Here is a 13,735-nt window from a genome sequence, read left to right as displayed (position 1 = left end):
GCATACTGAACATTCATTAAATATAGTTTAAATATTTTTGACCGATCAACAAGCGCCGAATTTAGCTTTTTTTTTGCTTTGGCCACCAAAGAAGCTAAAATCTCTTTTCTTTTGTACTTATATCCTAACCACTCTAAAAGTATTTCTGAAACATCTGTGCAAAGATTACTCATACAATGAGTATGAATAGTTCAAGTGCAGAAAGATGTACAGTTTTCATGCTTTTTGAAATAAGGCAGAGTTCTGAATTTACTCTCCTCCAACTTGGGATCTCTGTTTTTTGTTGTAATTCCTTTATTATTTTTTATATTATTTTTTTTTCCATAAGCAAATTACTTTGGGGAGAGATGTTTCTCTGCCAGCCCTAAAAAAGTAGTTTCTCCTATGTAGTCATCTTAACACAATTTGAACATCCTGACCAGCCCATGAAACCCTGTTCAAGCTCTTTTTTACAAGTGGCTAGATTTCCTGCTTGCCCCAACACCATTTCTAGATTCCCCGAAGTCAGTTCAACCACAAAGTCAGCATAGCCTTCCTCAGAGATGTTGTAATTTTGGGTATGTGCCTGAGAACCTGCAGACTGTTCCACATATGGCTCTGTCAAAACCTGGCGCTTCATGGATTAACCATAATGTAAGGTTAGCTGTTCAAGAAAGAGAAAGGCTTTGATCTCTGGGTAGAAATGCAAAGATTAAAAGGCTACTTAGAAAACTGAAGGAAGATTGATAAGATGGAAAACCTGGGTAAAGTAGCTGCTTTAAATTAACTCTTTGAAGCCCAAATCTGTCTCTCTTCCTCCCTTTCTCCCTCTCTCTCAGTACACACCTAAGTATCCATTTGGCTGTCAATGTGGAAAAATAACTGATGTCAGATGATGCACTCTGGATATTATGCCAAATTCCAGTGACAAATCACACAACTATTGAAACCGAGGATTAGAGAGCAAGTAAGTGTTGGGGTTGGGCTATATTGCTTGTCTTCTACAAGAGGTGCCAATTGCAAGTGTGATTCATAGCCAGGGCTTTGTGAAACTGATGTAGGTGTGCCACTGGAATGCAGTGAGGTGTGAGCAAGCCCTGCCTTTTGGCTGTGCCCAGAAGGGTAGGAGATATCTTGTTTGTTCATAGAGCAAGTGTTGGAATTTACCCTGGATTTGGTCCACAGAAGATGAACACACCAAGAGACGTCTCTAGACATTGTTGAGTTGCCTATCAGGCGCTGTCACGATTTGGCAGTTAACATATGATTTGTATATCACATGCAGTGAGCATAAAAAGAATATTTAAGAGTTGCACATTTGAAGCCAACAGTGCAAAACAGGGAGGAAATTTTAAAGGCATTGATGAATGTCTCAAAAAAATCCTTAGTTAGGTAGGTCAGTGACAGAACCAATCACAAAGTCTAATCTCTAGTCTAAATAGCTAGACTCAGGGAAAAAAAAATAAAAAAAACAAACAAAAAAATTAACCAAAGACTTTTGGGAAGCTTTTCTATTATTTGCAGCAACTGCACTTTGGAGAAACACTCTTCCAGGCTTGTCCTTCTCAAACTGGGCAAAACATGTCCTTCTTAGCTAAGTGCAGTGCTCAATTAGAAAGTGGTATTAGCTGTTATATCTTGGTATTATGCTTAATGTCTTGAATAAACTAGAAATGAATGACTTAATCACAGCAGAACATCTAATACTGTCTTGTGAATGATTTGGAGGAAATAATTAGAATTAAAATTTAATTTGACACATTGGACAAATGATCTGAAAGTAATTAGGTAAAATTTCCTGGTGTCAATTGTAAAATAGTACAGTTATGAAGGAGAACTCAAGTGAAAGTAGGAATAAGCAGGAGTCTTATTTCCTGCTGGTTTGTTTTTATGACTTGTTGGCTGTCAGGAATCAAATTCTTAAGTATCAGATTTTGTTTTCTGTTGGGAATCCTGGAAGTTTCCCTCAAGAGAAGTGGGCACCCACAAGTGCTGACAGTGTTTCTCATTTGAGAATTTCTATGGCATAACAGAGAGCAGGGGAAAATGAGCTACTGCTAAATGAGCTGGATCCTGATATTCGCAAATGGCAAAAATCCTTTTTCAAAGAAATTGCTGCAGAAGGAATGAATACTTGATTCTACATACAAATTGATTCTCAAGATGATTAAAAACAGAGAGGGTGTATAAGTCGCATATCTCTTCTGTTATGGAGGTCAGTGAATTAAGATAATAATGATAAAAATGCAGTTTTCAAGGAGTGTGTCCTACTGCAATCAAGCACATGATGCTGAAGAATTTACATGAACAGCAGACTCTGAACAGGAAGAGCAACTGTGAGGAACACAAAGGAATCTTATCAGATTTTCCTCTCTAAATTTCCTTGTACATTTTTAGCTAACACAGTTTTGAATTTTCTAGGTAGTTTGCAGTATTTCTCTCAGGTGAGAAGTGCATTTGTTCACTGCTTCTCTCTGTATGAAACACAAGTGAAATTCTGGCCCAAATAACTCAATGAAGCCAGGGTACTGCCTGAAGAGGATGAGTGGTTTGATTAGCATCATGTTGGAGGTCTGCTGGAAGGCTGGATTTAGAACCTGTATTGGCTGTTTTCCCATCCCATGTAAATAAAAATGAGGGACATTATAAAATTGGCCTGTGATTGTTATCTTTGAAAAGAATTACTCCTTACATTTTCCCCAGCTGTCACATACTGGTCTTTTTAATTCTGTACTTAGAGATGACTTCTAAGATCCCTGTACCTAGAGCTCTTTGACAAAATGGGGAGGTGAGAAAAAAAAACAGGACAAACTTCCTGGTTTCTGGCACATTTGCAGACTGTTCACTTATTGTCTTTTCTGTCAGTTCTCTTAGCAAAGGGACTATCTTCCTTCTCCTTTCCCATGTGGTTTCATGCCATAGCTGGTCAGTCAATAAAGGGTAATGGAGGAGAAATATATATAGCTTTCTTCTATGCTATCACAAAAAAATATTTTTTCCTCTGCAATTTGCAAGACAGAAAGACTTCAATATGGACAAAATTCTACTACTAGCAATTCTAAAATGTCTGTCACATTTATTGTTCTCACTCTACATAACTATCACAGGGTGTCTGAATTCTTTACGGTTATGAGCACATTCAACGATGATACATTGAAAAAAATATGTACACATTTATTTTTTGGAAGCAACTGACCAGAAAAGAATCTCTTGTCAACAAAATCTAGCACTGTACACCAGGCAGAAGAGAAGCCAACCAGAACTGAGGAACATGGGAAATAGAAATTCTTTGGATGTAGCACAATGGCTTTAACCAACATGATCAACTGCAAGTGCCCACTGGGTCAGACTAACTGAAGTGACTTCCCAAAACTTGCTGCTGCATTTCTAAGAGGAGCAACTGTGGGAATCTAAACAGGGATGGCCATACATCAGTGCTTGTCATAAGTACTGTTCAATAACAGGCCAAATGCACATAAATAGTGTTCCTTATTGGCACCAAGATTGCCTTACATTAATATTTTCCCATTTCACTTTCTTTATCAAATATTATCAAGAGATTGGGTCTTCCATATTAAACCATTGTACATACCCATATCGACTGGGTAATTCCTCAGAAAGGGGTATCTCCTTAGAGACTACATGGAAACTAGCCTAGAGCAGCCTGATGGGGATATGCAGAGGGTTCCCCACCTGCTGCTCTCAGAGCACAGAAAGATGGCTAATTTTCATGTTAATGTGTCTGTGATAGGTACTAGGTATGCTGAATTTTCTTTTTCTTCTTTAAGCCCTATTTCATCAACCAACCAACTTATTCTTCCCAATAATTCCATGTTCTTGGGAAGTGGAACAGAAATCACTCAGAAGTCACATCCCAAGAGAAAAGTATTTGAAAATACAGTCTTCAAAATGCCATGTGCTCTGTAAAACAGATTTCTGCACAGTAGCACCAGACACTGTTACCAAGCACTTCTTGTAATCTGAAGGAAGGGAACGAAGAATAGTGAATGAAACAGCTCAATTTTTCTAGTGGACACAAATTTACATGCTAAACAACTTCCATATAAATATATCCACCATTCTTCTGGTTTCTTTGGGACCAGCAAAGACACGTCGAGGTGCTGTGAACTCAGCTCAGTGTTCACAGAGAACTGAACATGCCTGGGGCAGGGGACCAAATTCTAGGAACTTCTGTTGAAGCACTGAAGGTTTACTCTAAAAGGTAATATATTACTTTTTCCTCTTTTTGTTTTAAATGAAGACTTGTTCCCCTCTTCTGCCTTCCTCCTCTTCCCAATATTCCTCATGTATTTGAAACCAGTTTGAAGGTGTTTTTTTATAAAATACAGAAGAAGTAAGTGTGTTTCCACTCTGGGAATAAACTTGTCAAATCTCAACTGCAAAGTAGGAGACTTGAAGAAAAATAAATTAACTGGAAACAGTCCTTTAAGATGGAAACAGTCAAGCAATCCTACCTAAGCAGTGGCCACTACTGTGTGTTGCAACTGTCTGGAGATGGTCTGAGCTACACAGGAAACCAACCCTTCAAAGTACTACTTGTTGCAAAATAAGGAACAATTTAGAGGGAATTTATGAAAGATTAACTACCTTTAAGCTACACTTTCAACTTCACTTGATCTAGAACTCACTGAAGTCAATGGAAAGATCACACTAATGCTTATGGCTCCTAGAAAAAGAGAAATTTTTAAAATAATTCAGTATTAAATTTTACACAGCATCACTCCACTATTAATACTTGTTGCCTTGATCTGCTTCACTGCTAAAATAAGAAAGTGGAAGTTGCTGTGCTGTTGTTCCACTTAAGGTAATAGGTAGAAAGACATCCATGTTAAATGCAATTAGGTAATACAAATTAAGATGATTACATGTTCTGTTGTCAAGATCATTCAAAGAGTTATTTGCCTTTGTCATTGAACAGTGCTGCATTAGTTCTTATAATCTGGTTAGTGCATTAGCACTAAGTAAATCCTATTGATTCAGCAGATAAAATGGACCTAAGTAATCTTTGTATTTTGCTGATTTCCCTTATATTAATTTAACGTTTAACTCAGTATACAGATTATCAAAGGACAGGTGTTGACTAATTACACAATTTGAAGAAATAAAATAATGCATCAGAGATGTTGTGTTGATAAAAGCAGTTTTGCTGTACATTTGTAGTGTACATCAGGGCATTTTTCATACAAGTCATTATTTACATGGAAGCTGTAATCAAATAGAAAAGCTGTGAATTCCAAGACCAGTTTTCCTAAGATAATGCTGAGTGAGGAGACTCTTATTCCAAGATAACTTTGCCCAGCAAGTGCATAGCTAGCCAAAACAGAGGTGCAAGACGTGTGGGATAGAAAGGAGCCCAGAGTAGGAGAAAATCATGCAATTTGCCCTAATTCCCACAGGCTGTGTATAAAAGCAGTGTTAAATCTGCCCTAAGAAAATGAAGCCCTCATATCACTTCCCCAAGATCATTCCTCTTCTAATATTTTATTGTTTTCGCTCACTCCATACACAACGCAAGTGACACTTCTTTGTGACCTACACATGCTTTCTGAACCATTTATGCCACGGAACTTCTCCCTTAGCAGTAATTTTTTTTTTTTCATTTACTGTGTTTTACTTGCATGTTTGGAAATGAGGGGTAATTCTGCTCTGATGCAAAAGCTGTCTGAGATCAGAAACCCACATGCCACCTAGAAAGTTTGAGTAACACAACACTCTCTTGGATAATAACTACCGACTGTTGCTTTAGTGAGCAATAATGATGGCAATATGTGGTCCTGAGTCAGATCAAGGAAAGTAAGTAGAGAAGCTGCTGAGGTAAGGTTGGTGCTGAGAGAGCTGAAAGGCAGATGTCTGCTTTGTCAGGATTTATGTGTCTTGCCATCATTTGGCAGCAGATGCTGACGAAAATTCACTGCTTACTTAGATGTCTCAACTACCTACCAAAGCCAGGTGGGATGAATCCAGGACTTAGATCTGCATGCAGTGCACTGCAGAATCAGCTTCTCTTTCTCTGGAACAGGGAACTGTTTATAAAGAAATCCAAACAGCTCTTTCAGGAGGGGCTAACACGATCCCTTTGCAGAATAGCCATCAGCAGACTAGACAGGAACTTAATCTGGGGCAAAGGATTAGAATTTGGTCTGAACCCAGGAAAACAGACTTATATCTGAATATCACACATCCCTACCGAGTGTCCTTAATGCTGCATACCTGCTAGTCTACATTTTAAACATCTCTTCTGATGGGACTGTTAAGGTTCTCAAATTCACAAGGTTACATAGGATAAGAAAATTATTCTGTGTCCAATTCTAGTCTTTAGTATTAATTAAGGGTCTTCTGAAACTCTGAGACATAAAAAACACGTGACCAGAGAATCTAGGTATCCATGTAAAAAGAATTACCTTCTGTCTGAAATTATTTCTGTGCAATTCCACAAAAAAGCAGCAGTCACTCTTCCACACTAATAACCAATAGAGAACCCTGCCTTCAGTGGAACAATTTGATTAAAAAGTCTGGAAATGGAACATTATTAGTAAGTCTGGCTGATAAAGCAGTGCCCTTTGCAGAAAATGGTAGTTTAACGGATACCACTTTTTCACAGAGAAATCCATCTTTCATCGAGAAAATGATAAAACACCAGGCAGCAGTGCTGGGAGGCAGGAACAGACCTCTAACAGGAAATCAGGAGAAGGAAATTCTTTGTAGTTTTTGCAGCACTCAAGGGCAAGCAGGTCAGCCCCCAGATCCTATAGCTCCTCAGGCTTGGAAGAGTCTGAAAAGATATCTACCGCTCAGGGCGGTGTGGTACTTTCCAAAGAAATTCCCTGACCTGCTTTTTTCTTTGCCTTGCCTTTTTCTTGGGAACTCCCTTGAGACAGTGTCTACCTGGCCAGTCCCAGGGACCGAACAACTCCTTACCTCTAGAGTTACACCTCTGCAGAATCTGGCCCAGCCTGAGATAATCATACCCACACCAAGATAATCACAGTATACCCCTTACACATTCATATTCATATCTGTACCAGTGCCATGGTACATGTACCATGTACATGTGCCATGTACAGTGAACCATGCATCCCTCATATGCAGCTTAATTGGAATTCAGACTTTTCCTGCAACCCCTTAGGCCATGGTATTTGCCCCAGTCAGATCTTGCATGGCCAGGTGGGCAGGTGGCCATGTACCTAATGGTGGGGAGGAGCTGGGTGATGAGCACACCCTGCCTTGTGTTGTGTCGTACAGGGCACAAAGAGGACCCTCAGGTACCACCCAGGCTTTCAGCAGACAGGCAGTGAGCACAGAGCAGGAACATGGATGCAGCCTGTCACCTTACTATTATGGTTTAATCCTGTTTTAAAGGGTGTCAGAGCACCCAGTTCCTCTTCATTTATTTTTCTGAGACATCAGAACCCATAGAGAAGCTCACACAAAATTTGTATGGATGGAAGCAGGCTCCACGCCAGGCAGGCTGCTGTATGCCATTTGAAACAGCATTTCCAGAGGGATAAATGACTGAACCAATCCAACAGATTCTGGTGCCTGACTTTTAGGGAAAGTGTTCAGGCACATTCTATTTGGAATACAAAAAACTTTTCCTCCATGCTGTGAGATTATCTAAATAAGCCACATCAACTCTTTCTAATCATAGAGATGTGGTGTTATTTTTAAACCTGCCAAAAATTTTTAAGCCAAATGGTGTGGGATATTACAGTTACAGGGCCTCAAAAGAGTTATTTGTCTCTGTTTATTTTATTAAATATTCCTAGACATACCCTTAGGATGACAGATCAATAAGTGCCTTTGTGGTTTCCTGATAGAAGGCAGCAATTATTTTCTTCCATTACAATATAAGCATAACCCAATTTTGCTCATCTATCTTGAGTGTAATGGTAATAAAGAAGCATCACAGTGTGTTTATTTTACTGTCACTTTATCTTTTGTTTTGGTGATCTTCTGTTTTCATTTCACATTTTTCCAACTGTTTGCGCTTTTCATTTGTTTGGAGTGGCAACCGGTTTGTTTTGCTTAAGACACCTGTTTGGAACATGGTGGCAAAGCCTATCTGTGGTTTCTCTTTTCCTGTAAGGTGAATGGAGTACTTTAGCATTTCATCTGAAATTACCTGTAGAAGAATAAAAAACACAGACACATTAGAGTATCTGGATTTGGATTTAATTTTTAGAGGTGTTTTTTTCATGGAAGTCAACCGTCATTGAAGTTGTGTATCAGGAGAATTGAGCTCACAACTGTGTAGCACATAAGAGACACAGAAAGGCTAAACAAAGCCTCTAACTAATTAGAATTTAAATGTATAGTTGAGATTGTCAATATTAAATTCAACCCATCTTCCTCATTTGGAGAATCATATTTAATTCTTGATAGGGGAGCAGACTACTGGACTATGTCTGCAAATGAAGCAACAACTGTCTCTTCATCTAAATATTCCTCTATTATGAGGAGTCCCACACCAGAGCTGATAGTGACTGTGCCAAATAAACTCCATAAAAGCCTACATCCAGTTTTCTCTTCATTGTGGGTGAGAAAATTCCTGAACAGTGATTCACAATCCTCCACAGCACCTACCTTTCAGATCCTTGTTCTGACTTGGGCAATAAAACCCCTTTACCTTGACTCCTAATTTTTCTTTTAATTTAAAGCCAATTCTGTTTCCTCCATGCTGTCGTTGAAGTAACAGCCAGCTCTTCACTGAAGGGAATTATTAGGAGGTGCTAACTGGTCACAGCTCCGTTGAGGTACATCTGATATCAATCAGATGCACATTGGATTCACTTATCTTAACCCTGACTTCAGTGAGTCCAGGCTTTGACTTATTCTGTATTTCACTTAAACACAATTGGAAATGTTTTCTTTAGATTTTATGAAGTTTTCCATGAGCACTGGAATAAGTGATGCACAGTTGTATCTGGATTTATATCTTGTGGTTGGTTGACTTCGCTGTCCAATTAAGTTCTGACAGAGACTTCTCTGTCCCATGGGTGAGCAATACCTGCTCTGGTCCCTGTGAGTCCTTCTGATGTTTATAGAGAGACTCCTTACACTTCATCAGTTTCTACAGCCTGAGCATACATTGGATCTGTCTCTGGGTTCACACCTGGATTCACATCTTTAAGATTTCTTATTGTTGAGGTTGTCAGGACAACTAATGGAAAGACAGGCATACAACAGCGTGACATGTTAAAATTAATTCCTTTAGGAAACAAGGCTAAAAACTAACACTTTTTTTCAACCACATCAAGATGAGGTGAAGTATTGTTTTTTAAATACTTAAAATCTGAGAAGAAGATGTTGAGGAAGTGTTTTGGATGTTTTATTCTGGTTTATTTTGGTCTAATTCTACCTTTAGCAACCTCAGACTATATAGTCCTGAGGGACAGCCACTTAAAAAGATGGAATACCTGAAGTCCAACAAAATGATGTACAATTGTCTCGTGGGACTTTTTTTGATAACATGAAATGGCCCTCATCAGATACTAACTGTAAATTATCAGATCACACTCCCCTGCAAACATTGCTAAAGGCTTGTTTTTCTTTTTAATGTTGAAGCTACTGGCATTCCATATACACTGCTGTACTGTTTTCACTGTGCTATGACTTAATCTCAGTGGTCAGTGCCTTTCACTTGCATAAGTGGTCTGTGGTTTCATTCTTTCAACATCAAAGAGAAAGATCATCTTGGCTACATTACAAAAAGCAAGTTTTGAATTTTGCCAAAATAAACTCTGACAAACTCTTACAGTTTATAAAACCTTCCTTTTAAGTTGAAGGTGACTTATAAAGGGGAAAAAATGGGTTATGCCCTCATGTAGTTTTTTATAATATACAAAAAGAGCATAAGAAGAGTTGAAGGGTTTGAGGGGTTTTTTTTCATTATTATTTTATCTCTAGCAAAATCAACAAAGACCAGAATTTACATTCCTGAGACAAGTATAAACATAAGATATAATGGGATTTCCTCTTTCTGCCTGTTCCTGCCTCTCCTTCACCTTCCAACCTTGCAGGTCTATTTTACACTTCTGAGAAAAACAGGTGTATGAAGGATGCCTGGCAATTTCTTGTCAATCTTGTTGGCTAGTTGAAACCTGAAAAAACTCATGGGACACTTTTAATTGGAACCCTAATGAGTCCTCTGGAATAAAGCAATGAAAATGGAATGGTGGAATGGCAAAGTTGACAGTTCTGATATTTTAGTGCTAAGCAAACAATCAGGACAGAAATTTCTAACTGCCTTTATGCCATTTAAAGGAACCACAAGAGACCACAGAAACATTTTCCCTTTATCAATTTAATGTAGCAGAAATCATAGCTCTGATGACATTTCTTGAAAATGGGCAACTATAATAAACTATCTGCAGTATAAGACATTCAGTTCTGATATGCAAAGCAGCAGCACACTCTGGAAAAGCTCTTGAAACAGGAAAGCACTTCCCAGCATGTGAAAAGTGGCAAATTATTCTGTCAATATTTTAATGCTGTGCTTTGCTACAAAAAGATCACCTTATGAAACAGGTGTATAGGCAAGAACAGAGTGAGATAAATTAAAGGCCATGAATTTTAAAGACAGTCACTCACAAATAAAATGGCCCATGAATAATGAAAAAAAAAAGTATTTTCAGAGAAGAACAATGTTCATTGTTAAAAACTAAGAAAAAAAATGAAAAGAAACATCAGAACAGCAATAACACAGTGAAGAAAGATAAGAAGTACCTGTGATGCATGTTTGCTAACTTCCTTCTAGTTCCTGAAAATTGCCTTCCTCCCCAAAAAAGGGAATAAAATGCTGGGTCTGTTGCTGTATCAGTATCTGCAGGCAGTGCTTACATCTGTGCTGAACACCTGGAGCCTGCCTTGATAGGGAGCAGTCTGCCAGGTGCTGAGGATGTAATGGTGCTCAGACTGGGTCAGATTCCCCTCTGCCCCTCTAAGCACATTCTCACTACCAGGGACCAGCCAGCATTAGGTTTGACCTGATGATCTTAAAGGTCTTTTCCAACCAGAAGAATTCTACAGTTCTATGATTCGAAGCCAAATCAGGTCTGTAATGGGTGCTTTTCCCCAGACTCCACCATCTCACCCTGGCAGTAAAGAGCAGCCTTCCTTTTTCATGCAAGAGGCTCCCACCTCCAACCAGGGCATGTGACACCAGCCCACCCTGATGCCCTGTGTTGGGCAGCTGGGCTGAGGAGGACTCTGGTGGTACAGGGGTGATTAAGACCTGTGGTTCCCACTCTCACCAGGAGCCACTCCAACAACAGGGCATGATAGACTCCATTCAGCCCCAGGTTGAGCTGTTGCTCTATCCTGACACAGGCTTCATCCCAGCTCCCATGACAGGTCTGGCCATGCCTGCTAGTAGATGACAGTGTGCCACCTCTGAGCTCTTGCATTTGAGAAGAGAAAGCTTCCCAGAGTGGACACTCAAGGTCCTGCTGCATCAGCAGGACAATTCAAAGCTCTAATGTTTTGTGTTTCAAATGAAATGTTTCAAGTACCTGATTCCCAGAGTCTGTATTTCCTGTACAAGAGCTGACACTAGCACAGACACTGGCCAGAAGGGAAAACATAACTTCTGTGCTTTCTTCACTCATCATATTTCAGGTGGTTGAAAAGCAGTGACCACCTGAAAACACAGTGTACAGAGAGGGAACCCTCCCAATGAAACTACCAGTATCCTCATTCAGAGGCACTGTTCATAGACACTTCTTTCATTAAGAAAACTGATTTCAGTGGGACTGTTTATGTATCAAGCATGAGTAATTGTATTACAGTCTGGCTCTTAATGGCAAGTTCCAAACCAGCTCTTTCTTTTTTTTTTTCCAAAGAGGGCAGTGATTCAGCATTAACATAGTTTGGAATATGAGTGATATATTCAGGGACTCCTCAGTGCACATGGATATGAATGTTAATGAATACTTTTTGAGATACTGAAAGAACTAACTGCCTAAATGTTCCATTTATCTGTATCACAGTCTCTCAAAAACACAGGAAAAAAATTACTTAAAAATATATAAATAAAAACACTTTCTTAGCACCATAAGGACCTCAGGGATTTTCACAGTCAGTTTACAGGACCTAATTCTTACAGCAATGAATCACTACCAATGCTAAATAATCTAAATGATCAGGGACTTACATTTTGTAACTAAAATTGAGGGGATGGCTACCTGGCAATGGAGTAGGCAAAAAGAGAACAGAAGTCCCCAAATGTTACAAATTAACTGTCACTTACCCTGTTCAAGCAGTATTTACTCTCTTTCCCATAAAAGTGCTGGAGACATTTCATGTTCTGCTTGTCGACGATCTTGTTGAAGAACTCGTTGATGGTTCGCACGGAGACAGCGCAGACAGCAGATCTGTTGATTGGTTCGGAAGAGTCTGGTTTGCTTTGTGCAAAAACACCATAGAGGATATCATCGTTTAAGCCAAGGCCCATTTCATGGGCTAGAGCTGCACCTGGCTTGCTTACGTAGGCAGCTTGCAGAATGTTGAACACCTCCTTTCGGATGGACCTCTTCCTCCGCTTTTCGGTAAAAATACACTCAAGAGGCATTTCCATGTAAGATCGCATCTCTGAGTCTAAAGTGCAGAAGCGGATAATTCTAGTGTGAAAAGCCTGAGAGTCAAGAGATTCTCTCTGGACAGTCAGAAAATAGACAAAGTGATCATTTTCAAAGGCATGGACGTACCTAATTGGGTACGAGTCGCGGAACTGAGGAAGGATATCTATATAAGATTGATCTGTGAGAAATTCAAAACCATCCTGTGTTTCTTTTAACCTTCGAACCGATATTGAATGCAGCACATGAGGAGGCTGAAATGTAGATGTCACAGTATTTCCCACAAAGAAGTTGACAAACCTGTCCTTTTCAGTCACCAAAACTTTGGTTCCTAAAGTGCTCACAACACAGTCAGGACAATTATCTGCTTCTCCATCCACCCGGGGCGAATACATGCAGTGCACCTCGCTTTCAATGTCAGCAGGGTTGTCAGGGTGAATGATGTGACGGTGGCAGATGCCTCCAGACACACTGCCACAGCTGATGAGCTGATCATCATAATAAGTTTCTAAGAGCAGTGCCATGTTGACATTATCCTTCCATACGCTGTTAGATAAATTTGCTTTATCTTTGCAGTCTTCACATGGCATGCAGTCGGGGTTCTCCAGAATGGGTCCAGTCTTGTACACAGAAATGTTCTGGAGAGTTTCATTTAGTACATAAATCTTGTTGACTGCTCCAATATAAACATGATGCTTGTATAAAACTACATTCTGAATCGGTGTTTCTGCAACGAAGTTAGGAAGATCATATTTTACACTCAAATCCATCTCTGATTTTTTAGCTGCTTCTTTGCATTGTCCATGGCTCCTCTGCAGCAAGGCAAACAGGAATACGATAAACCCAGAAGGATATGCAGTAAAAGGCTTCATTGTCATAGACCTAATCTGTCAAAATATATTTAAAGAGTGGTTATACTTCATAAACTAAAACATCAGTTCATCAGTCAACAGAAATATGTTTCTAGGCTGCACATACCAGCTGAACTATTTCAGTAAAAGAAGTGTTGTAATCTTGCTTAGTGTCATTAAGTCTTGTGCTAGAAACTGCTATGATTACTGTTCTTCATGGGTACCCATTTCAGTACTTTCAGAACAGTCACAGAGGATTTTCTCATGATGAATTTTGCAAGACCCCTTGGCGTGTTGTACAGCAGTAGA

At 39.4% G+C, this 13,735-nt stretch overlaps 1 protein-coding gene across 1 annotated transcript in view; it reads right to left on the bottom strand.

Moving 5' to 3' along the window:
• Positions 1-13,457, bottom strand: part of MET (MET proto-oncogene, receptor tyrosine kinase) — a 71,274-nt gene extending 57,817 nt beyond the window's left edge. Inside the window, exon 1 of the mRNA XM_010004296.1 lies at positions 12,248-13,457. Within this exon, the coding sequence (XP_010002598.1) occupies positions 12,248-13,453 (1,206 nt within the window). The 5' untranslated portion in view covers positions 13,454-13,457. The remainder of the gene's footprint in view (positions 1-12,247) is intronic.
• Positions 13,458-13,735: the final 278 nt, after the last annotated feature.

This window comes from Chaetura pelagica, unplaced genomic scaffold (assembly GCF_000747805.2).
Source record: "Chaetura pelagica isolate M959 unplaced genomic scaffold, ChaPel_1.0 scaffold68, whole genome shotgun sequence".
Lineage (NCBI taxonomy): Eukaryota > Metazoa > Chordata > Aves > Apodiformes > Apodidae > Chaetura > Chaetura pelagica.
This window is presented reverse-complemented; position numbering and strand designations above follow the sequence as displayed.